Source organism: Gallinula chloropus (genome assembly GCF_964237585.1).
Source record: "Gallinula chloropus genome assembly, chromosome: 5".
Classification (NCBI taxonomy): domain Eukaryota; kingdom Metazoa; phylum Chordata; class Aves; order Gruiformes; family Rallidae; genus Gallinula; species Gallinula chloropus.
This window is the reverse complement of record NC_140090.1, coordinates 47,168,413-47,184,642: the sequence shown is the minus strand read 5'-3', so window position 1 is coordinate 47,184,642 and position 16,230 is coordinate 47,168,413. Positions and strand designations below refer to the sequence as shown.

Below are 16,230 nucleotides of genomic sequence, written 5' to 3'. Positions count from 1 at the left end.
AGCGTTCTTAAAGCTGGTGAGGCTCAGATCAAGAGTATGTAGCACGAATGCTAAGTGGGTGTTCGTGTTGTCGTTTACTTTGCTCGTGTTTTACCCTGGAGACTGAGACTTGTGTCGATTCTCAGCCCACCATAAAGGAGTACGTTGTTGCTCTTGTTCTACTCGCTCATATATATTTATGAAACTAAATCTGACGGCTGTTTCACTTTTTTTTCCCTTCTTTTTTTAGTCTCTGTGTATTGATTTGGATGGGTTTGCTTTAGAAAAATAGCAGATAGCAGCAGGGAGTCCCACCAGCCAGGATCTGAGGGCTTTGGCAGTGATCAGAGGGTAGGAAGAGAGATCCCCCAGACCATGGAGGTGGGAAAGGCTCAAAGGGAAGCATCCTGCAGCCTCCCAGGCTTTGCCCATCAGGCCTGAGACTGTGGGCAGCTTGTGCTGCCCATCCAGCTGGCAGCATCAGACTGAAGCTCTGGTGCTTTGCCCCTCCAAGTGTCCAGAGAGAAAGGGCAAGCAGAGAGAAGTGGGAATGGAACACATCACTGGTGTGTAAGCAAATTTGCAGTCCTGGCTGGTGTGAGGGGATTCATTGCAGGCAGCTACAATAAGAAGGGAGTACAGGACAATGCATGGATACGTTTGGGAACTGTAGAAGATAATCTGGCAACAGAGAGACGTTAGAGAGGATGCAGGCTGGGTGGGAGCTGGACAGCCCAGAAGGACTTTAGGGCACCAGAGGAGGGAAAGGTTGCACTTTATTTGTTTTTACAGTTTGCCTGTGTGATATATCAGGCACTGAATGCAGGGGGTTATGAAGGCAGGGAGTGGAACTGATTGATCTCCTCTTTGCAGAGGACAAAGGGATAAAATTAGGTTAAGCTCTCATTGTCCTCAAATGGTCTGTGCAAGCGTGGTGTTGTGACTCAGCATCGCCACATGTTGAGCGTTTGGTGTGAGGCTGCAGGATTCCAAACCGAAGCAGGACAGCCACAGATTCTGCTCCCTTCCTTAGTGCTGCCCGCTAGTTTTGGTTAGCTCTGGGCTCCAAGAGCTGGGCTCCCAAAAGGCGAGGTGGTGCCTGCAGGGACTCATGCCTGCAGGGACTCATGCCTGCGTCTATGTTTCCCTTTGCTCTGTTCTCTTACCTATGTTAAACTTGTCCTCAGACTTCAGAGAGACATAAAATCAGGCATCGGTCTTGGTGCTCCATATCCAAACCCACGTACGATTGGGAAGGCATTAAGGATGCTCCCTCTACCGGTCACACCACTTGTGGACCAAGCCGCAGGGCTCTGAGGATCTGTGGGTCTCGTGGTGTGTGGCGCTTAGAAATGCTGCTGCCCTTCCTCAGATGGCTGCTGCTTAGTCTTGGTGCTCTCAGGGAAAAAAAATGAGCCAGTGCGTTTTTAAAGCTCCTAATTGATTTTGTACTGATGTAGCCAGAAGAGCTGCTGGCTGTTTGGACTGTTGATAATTACTTCAAAGCATGTCTTGCCGCAAGAAATGTCATCCTTCTCCCCCACCTCCACTACGTTTCCTAACCTGCTCGCTTCGTATTTCCCTTTGGTCTCCCACGTGCCTGCAGCAGAACGCCCGTTGGCATTAATTAATTACATGAGTCATAAATAGCTCCAGGCTTCTTACCAGAGGAGCCCAGCCTCAGCCAGCCACTGATGCATTCTAGCATGACCTTGCAAGGATGCGCCAGCTCCCTCCCAGCCCCCTTTTATATACATTATTTATCTTCTGCTCGGGGAGGCTGCCCTCTCACAAAGTGGCTTCATTAACTTTTGCAACGGGATCTAAACGATGGGCTGTTAATGAAGATGGCTGCAGTTAGGCAGGCCGGTTTGCAGTGCCGTCCTCTTGTAGGTAGAGCCACACGCCATGCCCGTGTTTCCAGGCAGTGGGAACTCGGCAATAGCTGTGTTTGGGTGGCAGCCTTCCCACTTGGAAAACCCACAAAGCATGGCTGCTGGTAGGAGGGCACCGAGTCGCAAAACCTGGGTTTCGTCGCTATCGTTCCTGTGGTGTAGCCCCAGCCAGTGCTGTAGGGGTGCCCAAAGGCTTTGCCTGGCGGAGGGCAGGACTCGAGCTGTCGGAGAGCAGAGCACGATGAAGACGTCTTGGTTCTGCTGCACCAGCTTGAGGCTCCCCTGCGGTCAGAGCTAGGGGGGTGGGTGTGTGCAGATGCGCTGGCAGCACATGTTTGCTGATAGCATGCCTGCATTACCCGCAGCTCCAGCTGGTATTTTGCTTTCAGCGGAACTAATCGGAATTTTATTTAATAATCCTTTGTTCTACCCGTTCCGCGGAGTTAAACATACACTCCTATTTGTGCTAATAAATGGTTCTGCAGACCGGTACCTTCCCACACTGCTCAGAAAATAGATTCTGTAGGAAGATTTGCGTTTAGGAGTTTAAATCGCTCCTGTCTTGAAGAATATCCGTGAAAAAGACTCCCTGGCCTGGCTGATGCTGAAAGCCCAAGGGAGCGTGTGACCTAGCAGCTGAGTGATTTGTCTCCTGAGCATCGCGCTTGAGCATTGAGTTTGTCTGCTCTAGTCCCAAGAAGCTGGGGATGCTTTATGAACCTCTTCGTATGGAGCTGTATGTATGTATGTATGTATTCTAGCTGAGAGATTCCTTTGAACATCCGAGTCACGTACCGAAATCTTGGTCTGGTCAGAAACAAAGCGCATCATCTCTCAGAGAGCAGAGTGAAGGGGCAGCAGTTCACAGCTGAAAGACAGCAGCAGCTCTATCCCCGTGAGAGAAGGGTCAGGCCAGGTGGGCGGACAGGCCTCAGGGAGATGCTGGTTTGGCAGCCCCTCTGTGTTGCCTCCTCCCGGGCAGTGGCTGTGTGCCCTGCGTCGCAGCTGGCCAAGCAGCACAGCCCTGGCACAGAGGCAGCTGGGACAGCTGCCCGCATCTCCAGAGGCAAGGCTTGGCTGCCTCCGGGCTTTTATTTATTTCGCTTACTGAAAAAGCTAAGGCTGTGGTGAATAAATAAAAAATGCAAAGAAATGCAAAGGTACCACCTGGCCAAATTGTTCTGTTATACTTTTAAAGGAAAGCAAGGCTTTCAGCAGAAAGAAAACCACCTGGACTCTTACTGGGTTAAGCCGGAATTATTCTTGGCTTGTGGTGCGAGGAGTAAAAAGGGTGGCCTCTGCCACGTTCAAACAAGAGGGGAGTAAATTTTGAGTACAGAAGACTTAGCACAGATCTGTGCTTTAATAGCTTCTAAGATTAAATATTGAGGGGGCAGTGGCAAAAAGCTGCACGTCTTGTGTCTCAGGGCGTTGGGGACACTTTCTACTGGGATGCAGGACTGGGAGCGAGATTGATCGAAGCAGTGACAGATGCAGTGGGAGCAGAGCATCTGGGCTGCAGAACTGCTCTGGAACACTTCTGTGTTGGACAAGGTGTAATATAATAAAGTTCTCTTCTCTTTTGAAGCCTGCATGCAGCATATTCAATTATGGGATGGTATCTGCTTTGGAGCAGGGGAAAGTGCAGTTACTGACTGATAGAGTGGGGTTAGAAGAGAGCGCATCACAGCACATGGATCTGGTAGCGTGCTCTGTTACTCTTTTTATCTTGCTGGATGGGAGCGTGTAGCAGTTTGGTTTAAGACATTTAATGCAGTGACATATATAGAGAGAACAATGAAAACAAAATATCTTGACCTGTATAAACTCCCTCACTGCTCCAAACACCCCAAACCAGCTGAGTGCTAAACAAATTGACATCTGTCCCAGTGCAGTGCCACTGTGACCAACTCTGCTTGCAGATGAGGAGTGCTTCTCAGGTTCTGCGGGCTTCGGTACCCAAGCCTTCTCTGCCTAACTTCTGTTAGTGAATTTAAGGAGGCAGTCTTTTCCTGGTGTTTTTTTAAGCTGAGGTGAAATCAAAGGGTCAGAGAACTGGTGTTAGACCGCCTGCTGTTCAGAAAGGGTAAGGACATGTTGTTTCCCTCAGCGAGGTGATGAAGGTATATATCCCAAATAGAACCTGGAGCTGCAACAAGTACCTGATGGGAGGTGCCTGCTCAGAAAGTTTACAGAGTTAAAAATACCAAACAGAAACCCACTGGGGTGAGAGCAGGCTGAGCAAGAGATCATGGTGCGACGTCGCTGTAAGATCAGAAACAAGCCTGTGCTTTCCTCACTGTGGCTTTACAGAGGAATCAGAAGCAGAAATGAAAAGCTGTAAGGCTGCTTTGCAGAGGAGAGGATTTTTGCCTTCAGTTCTGATCCTGCCATTATCGAGGGATGCTGAAACGATTGAGGGGGCTCAGCAGTGTGCAATTAGAGCAACAGTGGGGTGGGAGAATGTTGCAGTTGAGCAGATGAGGCTGGAGATCAAGAGTTGTATGGTCTTGGGGGTGGGGGGGAGAAAGGGGATTAAATCGGGGTGGCCATGAAAATGCTTTCCTACAGATGATATTCTGGGGACGGGGAGGCTTGTTCACATTATTTGCATTTGGTGAAATGGGAATCATTTGAAAAATCAGTCCGGGGGGAAAATACCTTTGTTGAAGTGTTTGGGGCCTGGAGGAGAGCAGCAAGGCACCGTTGGAGGTATTCAGGGAGGGCTGAGAGGCCATGCTGTGGAGAAGGCAGTGCGGGAGGTTTGTGCTAACTTGCCCACATGTGACACCCATTTGGTGACCTTTCTGTAAAAAGAAGCCTCTTTCTTTTGCAGAGGTGCTCAGCACCTCTCTGAGTAATTTTAGTGGCTGCTGTGAGTGCTGGAAGAGGGAGGATTTGCTGAGAAGATCATAAAGCTTCCAAATCCTCTTGCTCCTTCTAGGCAGGGCTTCCTGCACCATCACAGTCACCCCCAGCCCAGCAGCTCAGCTGCTTTGGAGGTGTCAGAGGTGTCTCTGCCTCCTCCGCAGTGGGCATCTCGCCGTCTCCTTTGTGCCACCAGCCAGCACCACCTCTCTGATCTTCAGAGGACATGTTTTTTGCTCGGTAGAGCTGGCAGGGGTTGAATTACAGTGGCACCTTTAATAGAAGACAGGGCACAGCACGTTAAGTGCAAAAAATAAAAGAACACATTGATTAGCAAAAGTAGGCAGATCATCCCAAAGGTGCTGTGACCCTTCTGCCGGGTAATTTCCTGGGTCTGACTGAATTAATTTCCTGGCTCTGTAGCTGGGCTCCTCCTCTCAATGGTTTGGTGAGCGCAAAGAGTAGGTCACATAGATGGCAGCTCCTTGTCCTAGTATTCCCGGATGCGACTCAAGCCTCCTGGCATCTCTGCAGCAAAGCTGAAGCCTGGCTCTTAAAAACTGTTGCTGCTTTTGCTGTAATAGGCAGCGCTAGGAGCCACAGGGATGGGGCTTCTTCGGAGAAACACACTGCTTGGTTATTAATTTCCTTAAACAAGGTGTACCGTAAACCCCTCATGTTTGAGGCGTAGCAGAGTCTGGGGAAGTTAGCAGAGCCTTTAATGTGCTGGAGGGTTGTGAGGTTTTTTATTCTTTGAAAGATGTGCAAAAATCCAGTAACCTCCAAATGTCCCACTTGTATTTTGTTTCTTAGTTTGCAGAATGTCTTTCACCATAGCAACTAGGGCTTGATTTCCTCAAGCGCATGAATTTTCATGGATTTCTGATGGCGGGGGGGAGACAGACCCAAAACCCTGAGCCAGCAAAGGTTTTTCAGCACAGCAGTGGCAGGAGCGCTGCTGGATTTGGCTTGTGAAGGAGGGGAGCCTGGAGAGAGAGGATCTCAGCCAAAGAAAGACCTGCATCAACCCCCAAATAGTTTCCTTTGCAAGAAATCAGGCCTGATGGATTAATTGAGACTATTGCTGCATGTCACCCTCCCCATTGCTGTGTCACCCTCCCCATCGCTGTGTCACCCCCGCCGGCAGCTGAGGTGGCTTTGCGCCAGTTTTATGAAGAGCTGGGGTTTTGCATGGCAGCATTCAGAGGAGAAGGATGGGCCTCTTCCGTCTTCACCGAGCGCATATCCTTCCCACCTGTGGAGGTCAGGAGGATGGTATGAAGCGTGCTCCCCTTGGGTCCGCAGGTGAAACCCAGCGAGGGAGAGGCAGGAAAATTGTGCACATGGAGGGAATGGAGCCCCAGATGATCTTGAGAAAGAAATGGGCTGCTGCAAGCGAGGACAGGTCCAGAAGGGAGTGGTAGGATTTGCTACGGGATGAAGAACTGCTTCAATACCATCCCCATGGGCTGGGATTTGGGTTGCAGGGGACTGCTCCAGAGCACCAGCCAGCTGAGTGGGGCTGTGGGCATGAAAGGAAGAGGCAAACATCTGTCAAGTAAACCTCTGACTACATTTAGCCTTTGGCTGCCAGACAGAGTATTTGTCTGCTTCTGAGCACTGTGGATGGGTGCAGAGAGCCCAGAAGGCAACCGAACAAGAAGATAATCAGAGGGCTAGAAAAGGTCTGCAAGCTGAGACCACAAGGTTTTTTGAGGCTGACAAAGGGAGTACAACAAACTTTAGGGAAAACTTCAGCACGTGAAAGGTTTTGACAGTAATGGATACTCCATTCTCCGTGGTGGGGCAATAAATAATGGACTGAAATTACATCAGGAGGTTCAAAGCAGATGTTGGGGAGATCTTTGAAATGGGGAGGGGGATGAAACGCTGCTCTAGAGGAGAAATGGAGGGGGTTGTTCAAAGGGAGCAGAGACGCGAGTCCAGGACCTGCCAGCAACGAGCTCCTCCTGCCTTGGGAGAGGACATCTAAAAAAGACCTTGAGAGGTCTTTTAGTCCTTTCCTTAGCTTGTTGCTTTATGATTACTGCATGAAATACGTGCAAAACACTCATGAGAGAGCATTTGTGAATGTACCAAAAGCTTCTTGGCATTTACATGGCATTTACTCTGGCTGAATAAAATAAAATAAAAATATAAAAAAGGAACCACCCATCTCATACACCTGGGACCTTTCTTACCAAGCTCCATGAGTGCTTCTTGCAGTTGGATTGGTAGTAATTTTCCAGACAGAGGTGCTTATATGGTTATTGCTTTCTGAGGGATGACACTGGCACCTTAATCGGAAGGGCTTTTCCTGTGTGAGGAGGAGATACCCCGACTTGCATCCCATGCATGACTCATGCTAAACCGAGATGCTTGTGTGCTTCCTAATGATTGGCTGCTGGGACTTTGACAGCCAGATTTTCTCCCTCCTGATGTCTGCCACGCTTTGCTTTGTTGTACCTAAGGGAAATAAGGTGAAAGGATGTCTGCAGTCACCTTCTGCGCTACCGGAGGTCGAAAGCAAAACGAGAGGGGAAGGGGCTGTTCCTTGCATCAGCTGGGTGGAAGGACTCGATGCTGTCCTGGTGATGGAGAGACTCTCCAGCGCCAGCTGCACACCCACAGAACAAAGCAACCACCACCCACCGAGCTCCATGGTTGGCGCTTGGAGGCCTCAGCACAGCAGCGTGCTCCCGGTGATGGTCCATGTGAATACTGCCTTCCCTCTCTGCTTCCCTAGCCCTTGCTTCCGCCCTCGCCTTGCAACCCGCCGTGATGTCTTAGTCCTGCAACACCCGGGCAGTGATGGAAGGTGTTGGATGCCCAGCCAGCGGTCCTTTTAAAAAGAAAAAGTACCCAACCCAACGTGGAAAAGGAAGCAATTGCTAACTTGGAGAGGACGTGGGGAATGCCGGGAAGAGCTGCCTGTCTGGATGGATGCCTGTCTACCTGCTTTGCCTTCACTGCTTGTGCATTATTGTTGGCAAGCTTCCAAGCACAATTACACCTCTGACAGATAATCGTTGGCGAAGTGGTGTCCAGAGTGCATAATACAGGATTTTGATAGTTCTTTTCTGGCACCAAACTGTTTCAGAAAATGTACTTTGAAAGTTGAAAGTAGAGGAAGACTTCCCCCTCTTCCTCCCAATCTATTAATTAATTGTTTGGGCAGTCTCAGCCCGTGGGTCATTCCCCTCCCTTGTGGGGTGAGATGGTGCAAGAAGGGTTTGGGGTGTTTGGGTCCTGGTGAGTACCACCAGGAATATCCAGGGGAGGTTGTAGAGAGCCTGAGAACAAACAGGTTTCATTGTTCCATGCTGAGGCACCTCTTCAGAAACGCAGATTAATTTTTCTCCATGCTTGTCAGTGGGTGCCTGGGATTTTATTTGCTTTTTCCCTTCCCTGAAGGGGATAACAGCACTGTAGCATGCTGATTTCCCATGGAAGGCAACCTCCCATCCCTCCCGGCTTTCAGACTTCGTTCCTTCATTCACTGCTGCTCCAGATCAGAACACACTGAGGGTGGCAGCTGCCGCCGGGTGAGCTGGTGACTGTTGTCACTGCGTGCAGAGCAGATGAAGCTGTAAAGCCTGTGGCTCCTCTGAAGCTGGAGTTTAATCTCCTGGCTCGAGCTCTCTCACTGCTGCTGTCTGCTGCTGGACCCTGGTTCCCAGCACGATCTTGCATGGCCACGGCGCTGGCTTTTGTGTCAAAAGCAATCTTCCTGCACATGTTCTCCCATGGAGGCGGAAACGAGTGGCATTCAACCTGTCCACATGCCTGCTGGAAAGGATCTTTCAGTGGGTAAACACCTTCATCTCTGGTGAAACAGAGGAGAAAGGATTGCTAGCATCCTGTCCTCAGCGTGGACTGTGCAGCAGGAGTGACAGTGAATTCATCTGCAGCAGTAGGTTCCTGGAGCTGTGAGCCTCTTCCTTCCCGCATCTCAGAAGCTACTGGTTTCCATATTCCATCCAGATACGGAAAACAGGACACACACACACACACACACACACACACACCCCCGCCCAGTTCCCTGCTGAGGGCAGCCAGGTTTCTTAGGCTGATTGGTCGCAGGCTAATGACATTACATGCCTCTGCTTGCCCGCAGCACTGATTCATCAGGGACAGTTTTGTACTGTTAATCTATAATACCCTTACCCTAAGGCGCTACTTTCTGTGGCTGGAGTTCACAACAAAGCAAGCTCCCCACAGACTGGCGGGGCAGGGGAATGCATTTTATCCTGGGATAACGCTGCTCTTTGGTGGTTGTTCTTAATTGCAAGGCACCACGATGAATCGTCGCTCCCTCGGCATTTCTGAGCAGCATTTCTGACTTTTTATTAATTCAGGATGAGTCCCTTTTTTTGGCTGACTACAGTAGAACGACGTAAGGCTTTAAAAACTGATCAATAACCCTGATGGTAGCAGCAAAATCAGGCCAGGCGGCATGAGTGCAAGCCAGGGATTACGTGAAGGAAGTTTTAAATACCTCTTACTCCCTTCCCTTGTCTGGACGTACTTTGTCCTCCCGCTGCCCAGCGCCTCTCCAGGCGAATCCATTAATATTTCTCATGCTTGTCGAGCCCATGACAGGTGATTTAAAAGCACCAGTTTGTGTTGGCATCTCCGCTCTTCATAGCCAGAGCTGAAACGCGTTGCTGCTGTGCTTAACGTGGGTTAGCGCCGTGATTTATTACTGTTGTTTCCAGGTTTGAACACAAAGGTGCTGTCTCACTCTGGGAGGTGCTGTCTCCCTCTGGGAGGGTTGTCTGCAGGAAGCGAGCCCCCGAGGGTGGGCTGCTTGACAAATACCCACGCTCAGGAACACAACGTCATTTAGAAACGTGTTTTAATGGCTTCATCAAGGAATCATCCTCCTTTGCGTTTGCGTCTACGAGTGCTTCGGTTAAACCTGCTTTACAGGAGTAAGCAAACGGGAGGGGGGACAAACCACAGAGAAGAGGCACCCTGGGTTTGATCTATTGCTCTGCCTGCGATAAGGAAGATGTGGTTTGGGGGCTGAAGTTTGTACTAGCATTTTTGGCTCAGGTTTGCAAGGAGTGAATGGTTTGATGCGTGATTCTTTCTCTCCCAAAACAAGTCTTCAGCCTCCGTCTTCCTTCACAAAATGATTGTCACACCCCAAGGGGGCCCTGCTGTGTAATTTGTGGGTAATAGAGGGGAACAGCCCTCAGAGGAGGAAGGATTTCTAGCACCTGAACGGAACTGTCTTAAGTGAGAGAGCTCAGAGTGCTGGAAATGACAGGTGTGCGGATTTTCCTAGCTCCGAGTAAGTGACTGTGGGGAGAGATGGAGACAGGCTTGCTTTCTGGGAGCTGCCGCTAGACTGCCTGCCTTTCATTGTTACCTGCATGGTCGTGTCCTGGGACCTGGCCCTCTGGAAGGGAGAGGGAGGAGGAGGAGCATTTGCTCGTGTGGGCCTACACTTAGTTTGCAGGCTGACATGTGAATTACGGGTTATTCAGGGACCGGGGTGCTCCCTCCGGGGGCTCATGACTTTTAGGGAAGATGGTGCAGCTGCCATCCCCTGTGGGTCATGGGATGCTGATCCCAAGAGGATGCCATGCCCCTCTCTAGGTACCTGCTGCTTCCCTGTGGGAGGTGCCGTGTCCTTCCAGGCATCCTCGCTGACCGGTTGCTGAGCTGTGGATTGAAAGGCAGGGCACGTCTCCAGCACGTTTGCTTAGAGGTGCTGGGTCTTGGGGTTAAAAGTTAACAGCGCTCTTTCCTGATTGCATTCTAATTTAATTTGGGAAGGCAGGAGGGAGACAGGGGGCACTTAGTCTGGTAAGCACTATTCCCTTGGTGGGAGTTAGTAGCTCGCATGGCACGGTGTTGACTTCGTAAGCTGCCCTTTACCTCCATCAGGTTCATTTTCATTTATAATATCTTCTTAAAAAAAATAAAAAGATAAATCCCAACCCCCATCCTCTCATTTATTCTTTGGGCAGGGAGGACGTAAATCCTTCAGCATGTTTGGATTTACAGAATTACTGTGCTTTTGCTGAGCCTCCCATGCCCCCTCCACTCAAATGACACGGCTTTTTGGTAACCGTGCAGGTGATTACGTTTTGCTTCCCTAGCTGCTCCCAGTCTGCACCTCCTCATGCTCCCTTTCTTTGGGAAAGTGGGCCCTTGGCATCCGTGGGAAGGGGCAGAAGGGGGGAACTAGGCAAGTCTTGGGATTATTGCCATTTGCTCATGAAACCTAACAACCTCCAGGTATCTTAATTTTTCCTCCTGGCCCAGGATAATAATTAGAAGGAAAAAACTAAAATGTTTTTATAAGAGGCATCTCATCAGCTGTGCTACAGGCCTCCTCTGAAACTGGAGCGTTTCCGTGGTGGCTGGGGAGAGGGGGGGGATATAAATATCTTTCTCACGCTCTGCTTGGCTTCTCCCCAAGACAAATGCAAGTCAAAGTCAAAAGTAGAGGCTTGTCCTTCTGAAATCTCTTCTGGAGCCACTGTGGACCTGTGTGCAGGATGCTTTCATGACCAGGAGCCAGCTCCTGATGTTTTGGGGGTCTCAGAAGGATGATGTTTGAGGGGTCTCCTTTGCCCGAAGCAGATCTCATCCGTACGGTGGCTATGCTGTGATCCCCACGCCTGGCGTCCGGTGGCTTCTGCCCTGGGAAGCCTCAGGGAACAACAAAGCGCTGGTGAGAAGCCAGCTTGAAACAAGAGCAGAAAAAAACGTCTGTGGTTGTCCTCTCAATCTTGTAGCATGTTTACTCTCAGAAAGTACAGCTACATTACCAAAAATCAATAGTTCTAGCGGCTTTCTCCCTGGGAAACACATACACGGTCGGACACACGGGAGGTGGTAGGTCTTAAAAAAGCCAAGGGAATAGAGAGTGCTTTGGTACAAGGGTTTTGCTTCACTTTTAGCAGCGTACAAATGGAGGGCCCTTGACTTGGGCAGCGTCTTCTGGGACTTTCTGATTGTCTTTCTGGTCCAATGTGCCTGAGGCTCTGTGAGGGGACAGGGGCTGGGGCTGAGCCTTTGTCTCATTAACTAGTTTTTACTTTGAATTACGTGTGTTTTGTGAGAAAACCACGTCATGGCTCACAGAGATAATATGGGCAAGTGTTTGCAAGACCCTGCCTTGGGCTGTTCTGTGTAAGGGTTTGACTTGCAGGGCTGCCGATGGGAGCAGCACATCCAATTCTTCATGTTTGTGAAGGCTTTGGGAATAAACGCATCTCATCCCCCTTCTCTTTAAAAAAATAATCCTCCTCAAATGTCCTGGTGTCTCCTCGCTCACCAGCACCTCTGCAGCTCCCACTGTTAGGGTGTTATCCCTGGATGGAGAGTGCTCCATGAAGGAAAGGAGCGTTGATACGAGCAACCGTTTCGACAGAGAGGGGTGTTAGGATTGGGGGTGAGTGGGCACACTGGTGGCAAGCACCGCCACAAGCCCCAGAGAGCTGGAAATCATCCTTCCTTCTCAGATCAGCCAAAGCAAAAAAGAGAAAAGAGACCAACCCCTTTTTACTACCATCTCTTATTAATGAGACATTTTATCCTAAGTCCTCTAACGCGAACTACGTGGGCTTTTGGGAACGTAATTAATCTTTAATTGTATAAATCTTTAATTGTACCAAATGGAGTTTGTGTGGCTGTAGTCATTTGTTTTTCTCTTTTCCTCCTGTCCCCAAATGAGATGCTACCTTAGAACAACTTCTCTTTAACAAGGTGCCCCTCTTTAGGGGGAGACACCCTTGAAGCCGGGCTGCTGCGGTGGGGCCTCTTGCCAGGACAGGGACCTGTGTGACCCCAGTGGCGGGGCGCCTGGCTCCCACCAAGTACACTGGCAGCAAGTTTTGGCTTAATTCGAGTCTGAGTGATTAGCAGTTAATTACTTCGGGCAAAGTCCTTGTGCTGGGGTCTTAAGGGACAAGCATTGTCCCGGGGGCAGGATGAGGTGTAGGTAGGCTGGGGAGTTGACACAGAGAAACCCAGTTCTTCGCGGTGTTTGTGCCAACCCAGACACTTTTTGTGGAAGTGGCTTGAGGATGATGGACTGTGCTGCCACGTGGGCAGGTCTGGGGAGGAGGTGGAGGTGGTCCCTGCCAGGTGGGCCGCTGGCAGCAAGAGCCCCTGCAGCACGTCTGACTGCGGCTGCAGCTGTTTCAAACCGAAGCGGGGCTTTTGTAAGTCGCTGAGAGCTGACTTGGCACGCATAAATACCCCTTCTCTTCAGAGACACTGTTCTGCCTGCTGCGTGTCGCTGGGGAATTGCTGGCCTCAGCCAAATCCTGAGCTGAGAGTTGTCTGGGTGAGCTGCTGGTCTGGAGCAGGGGCTGGATTCGTCACTGTGACTGGCATCTGCTCTGTGGCCCCCCTGTATCCCTCCTGCTGTGGTGCTCCCTGGCCAAAACCCTCAGGATGGGCAGGGAAGTGCTTTTCCTTTGTGGAGGAGTAACAGGGAAACTGAGAATTGTCCTGAAAGCACACTAGCTGGTCCCCTCTTAAAAAGGGATGAATACTACTAGCCTTGGGAGAACCAACAAAAGCTTGGTCCTGCCCACACGGGTGCCAGGCAGAGCCCAGTGCCCTTCTGGAGGAAGGGAGGGCAGCCTTTGAGACGCTAACTAGGTGTTTGGGGTACGGAGGAATCGATGCACCATGGGCTCTAGGAGGATGGTGGTGTAATTAACGCATCGTCGGCATAATTAATGCATCAGCTTTCCATAGCAGCAGGAAGGGGGTGTGTGACCGTCTTGAGCCAGCGCCTGCAGGGACAGATAGAAAATTCAGTCGGAGACAGATGGAGTGGACGTTTCAGAGATTTCCATGGTGGGCTGTGTCACTGCTCAGGCCCTCAGTGACTCACAGCACTCCCATTAAGCAGGGTTTCAAAATGAGCATCTCCACTGAAGAGCTTGTCCTGAGGCACAGCTGATGCTTCCGGGTAGAACAATTTCCTGCGACTTAATGGAACGGTAGGAGCGCTTTACGCTTGGACACGGGTGCCTTTCCAGCAATATTGCTGATCTTCCCCATAAGAAATTCTGATGTCATTTTTTTTGGTCTGCTTCATAGATTGGATTAATCAGCAGAGACACGCCCTCTGGGTCCCGGAGTTGGCTTGCTTTCATTAATTTGCACTCAACGTCTTCGCTGAACAAAGGAGGATTTGTTGAACAAAGCGGGGTCAATGCTGGGATGAAGAGCCTTGCGCCTCTGGCCTGCTAGTTTGAATTAGGCCTGAGCTGTAACCGCAAGGCATATGGCCTGCATTGGTAAAAACGTCCTGGCCTCAATCCTCACTCCTGTGGAGCCTGCGACCCCAAGAGCTGCCCCGAGGTGGTGGCCTTTCGGGGCGGCAAAGAGCCCAGGCCCCCTTAAAAGAGACGCAGAGTAGGGAGTAGGGAGGGTTTGAACGACTGCTGCTGCAGATGGCGAGAGGCGATCCTTTCCTCCCCTGTGTGGTTAGAGGCTAAGTGTGGCTTCTAGGACAGGGAAATCTGTTTGAATGGTTTCATTAAAGGCAAAACACGTTTGTGAGTAGAGGTCTTTTGCAAGGCTGGCGCTTGCGAGAGCTCTGTGAACCAGCCGCAGGCTGCGTTTCTCTAGGTGCTCCTCAAACATTGTTGGTTTGGGGTTGGGGTTTTTTTTTCCCTCTTTCAGCTCTTCGAGAACTTCTACTTCGGAGAGGTGCGGCTGGACACAGTGCGTCTTTCCCAGAGGTTTTCCTCAGATGCCTCCGGCTACTATGCGACGTCTGGGCAGCTGACCTTCTGAAACGACAACAGCGGAGTCCGCTCGTCAGTCAAACCGTGATGTTGCCCTGCGGCTTTTCCTACCCTCCCTTTGAGGGAATCCAGGGTCCTTTCTTCGTTGGTAACCAAAACATCATGCACTTGCCTGTTTAAAGTGTGCTGTCTGTTTGTTTTCCAATAAAACAATTAGATGGACGGGCGCAGGTGACTTTTGGGGGCACCGGCGATGTTTTTAGCGTGGCTTTATTTCAAAAGGAGGAAGTTTGTTCTTAAAATAAGTATTTAAAATCCAAGAGAGCTCTCCGGAGCATGATTTAACGATATTGAGGTCAGGCAGTGCTTGGATCTCCAGCAGCGTGCCTCTGTGATGTAGATCTCCAAATAAATTAATTCCCTTCAAAAGCAAAGCCTTTATCTCCTGTTGCATCGACGGCTTCTGTAATTAAACTTCCACTGCATGGCTACGTTAATAAGAAAGCATTTATGGTAAGAGCTCTTCCCGGCTATCGTTTCGGAGCCTGTCAAAAAGTGTGCACCTTTGTCGCAGTTTTGCGTAGCTGGGTGCTGAGAGAGAGACCTGGGGCTGCAGGAAATGGCTGCTGGAATGCTCTGCCGGCCCCCAAAAGTGGAAACATCAGGCAATTCGTGGCCACAGTTGCGGCCTGAGAGGTAGTCACAGTGCCTCTGAGAATCACAGATAGGAGAAAACAACCCAGAAGCAGCTGCATTTTGCCACCAGAGAAGGGAGTGAGGAGATGGAACAAGCTGTGCAGACACCAAGGCCAGGAAAGGGCAGGGGAAGAGGTGCCCCAGGTGCCGGAGAGAAAGATGCCCCTGCAGCCCGTGGAGAAACCCATGGAAAAGGCCAAGACCTCACCTGCAGTCCATGGAGGGGCTCCACACTGGATGGAGCAGGTGGAGACATAGAGAAGGTGCTGTGACCCTACGTTGGGATAAGCCCCTGCCAGCATTTGGAGCCATGAGGAGAATCAGAGACACAGAGATGAGATATTTGCATCGGAACAGGTTTGCTGGGGGGAGGCTTGGAACCCCATGGAGGACTGGGACTGAGAGACACTGTGCTAAAAAGATAAAGCCCTGTGGGAAAGGACTGACGTTGGAGAAATTCGTGGAGGACTGTCTCCCGTGGGTGAGACCCCACAGTACAGCAGGGGGAGGGTGTGGAATGAATGCCCCCCCCTCCCTGGCCAAGAAGGAAACCAACTTGCAAGGAAGGGACTGACCGAAGTTCCCATCTCCCAGTCCCTGCCCCCCTGTGCTGCGATCGGGGGGAAGAAGGGAGTGAAATCATGACTAGAGTGAAGTCTGCTAAGAAGGGAGAGGGGGGTATAAGTAGAAGTGTTTTAAGATCTGAAAGAGGAAAACAGCTCATGAAGAAGTAACCGAGAACCCCATTTTTTCCCAGTCCCTGCCCCGCTGTGCTGCGAGCAGGGGGAAGCAGGCAGCAAAATCATGACTAAAGTCTGAAGAAGGGAGTGTGGGGTGGGAAAGTGTTTTTAAGATCTGGTTGCATTTGTTTTAAGATTTGGTCTCGCTCCCAGTTTCAGTTTTCACTGTTATTTGTAGTGTAGTGTAATAAATTAAATCGTTTCTCTTTTCTTCACTCTGTGTTGAGTCTGTTTTGCCCATGCTGTGGATGACAGAATGATCTCTCCGTGTCCTTATTTTGACTCCTGAGCCTCTTAATGTATATTTTCTCCCCTGTCGAA

General features: G+C 50.4%; 1 protein-coding gene across 1 annotated transcript in view; it reads left to right on the top strand.

Moving 5' to 3' along the window:
* ASCC1 (activating signal cointegrator 1 complex subunit 1) overlaps nt 1-16,054 on the top strand; it is a 35,726-nt gene extending 19,672 nt beyond the window's left edge. Inside the window, exon 9 of the mRNA XM_084264784.1 lies at nt 14,409-16,054. Within this exon, the coding sequence (XP_084120910.1) occupies nt 14,409-14,522 (114 nt within the window). The 3' untranslated portion in view covers nt 14,523-16,054. The remainder of the gene's footprint in view (nt 1-14,408) is intronic.
* Nucleotides 16,055-16,230: the final 176 nt, after the last annotated feature.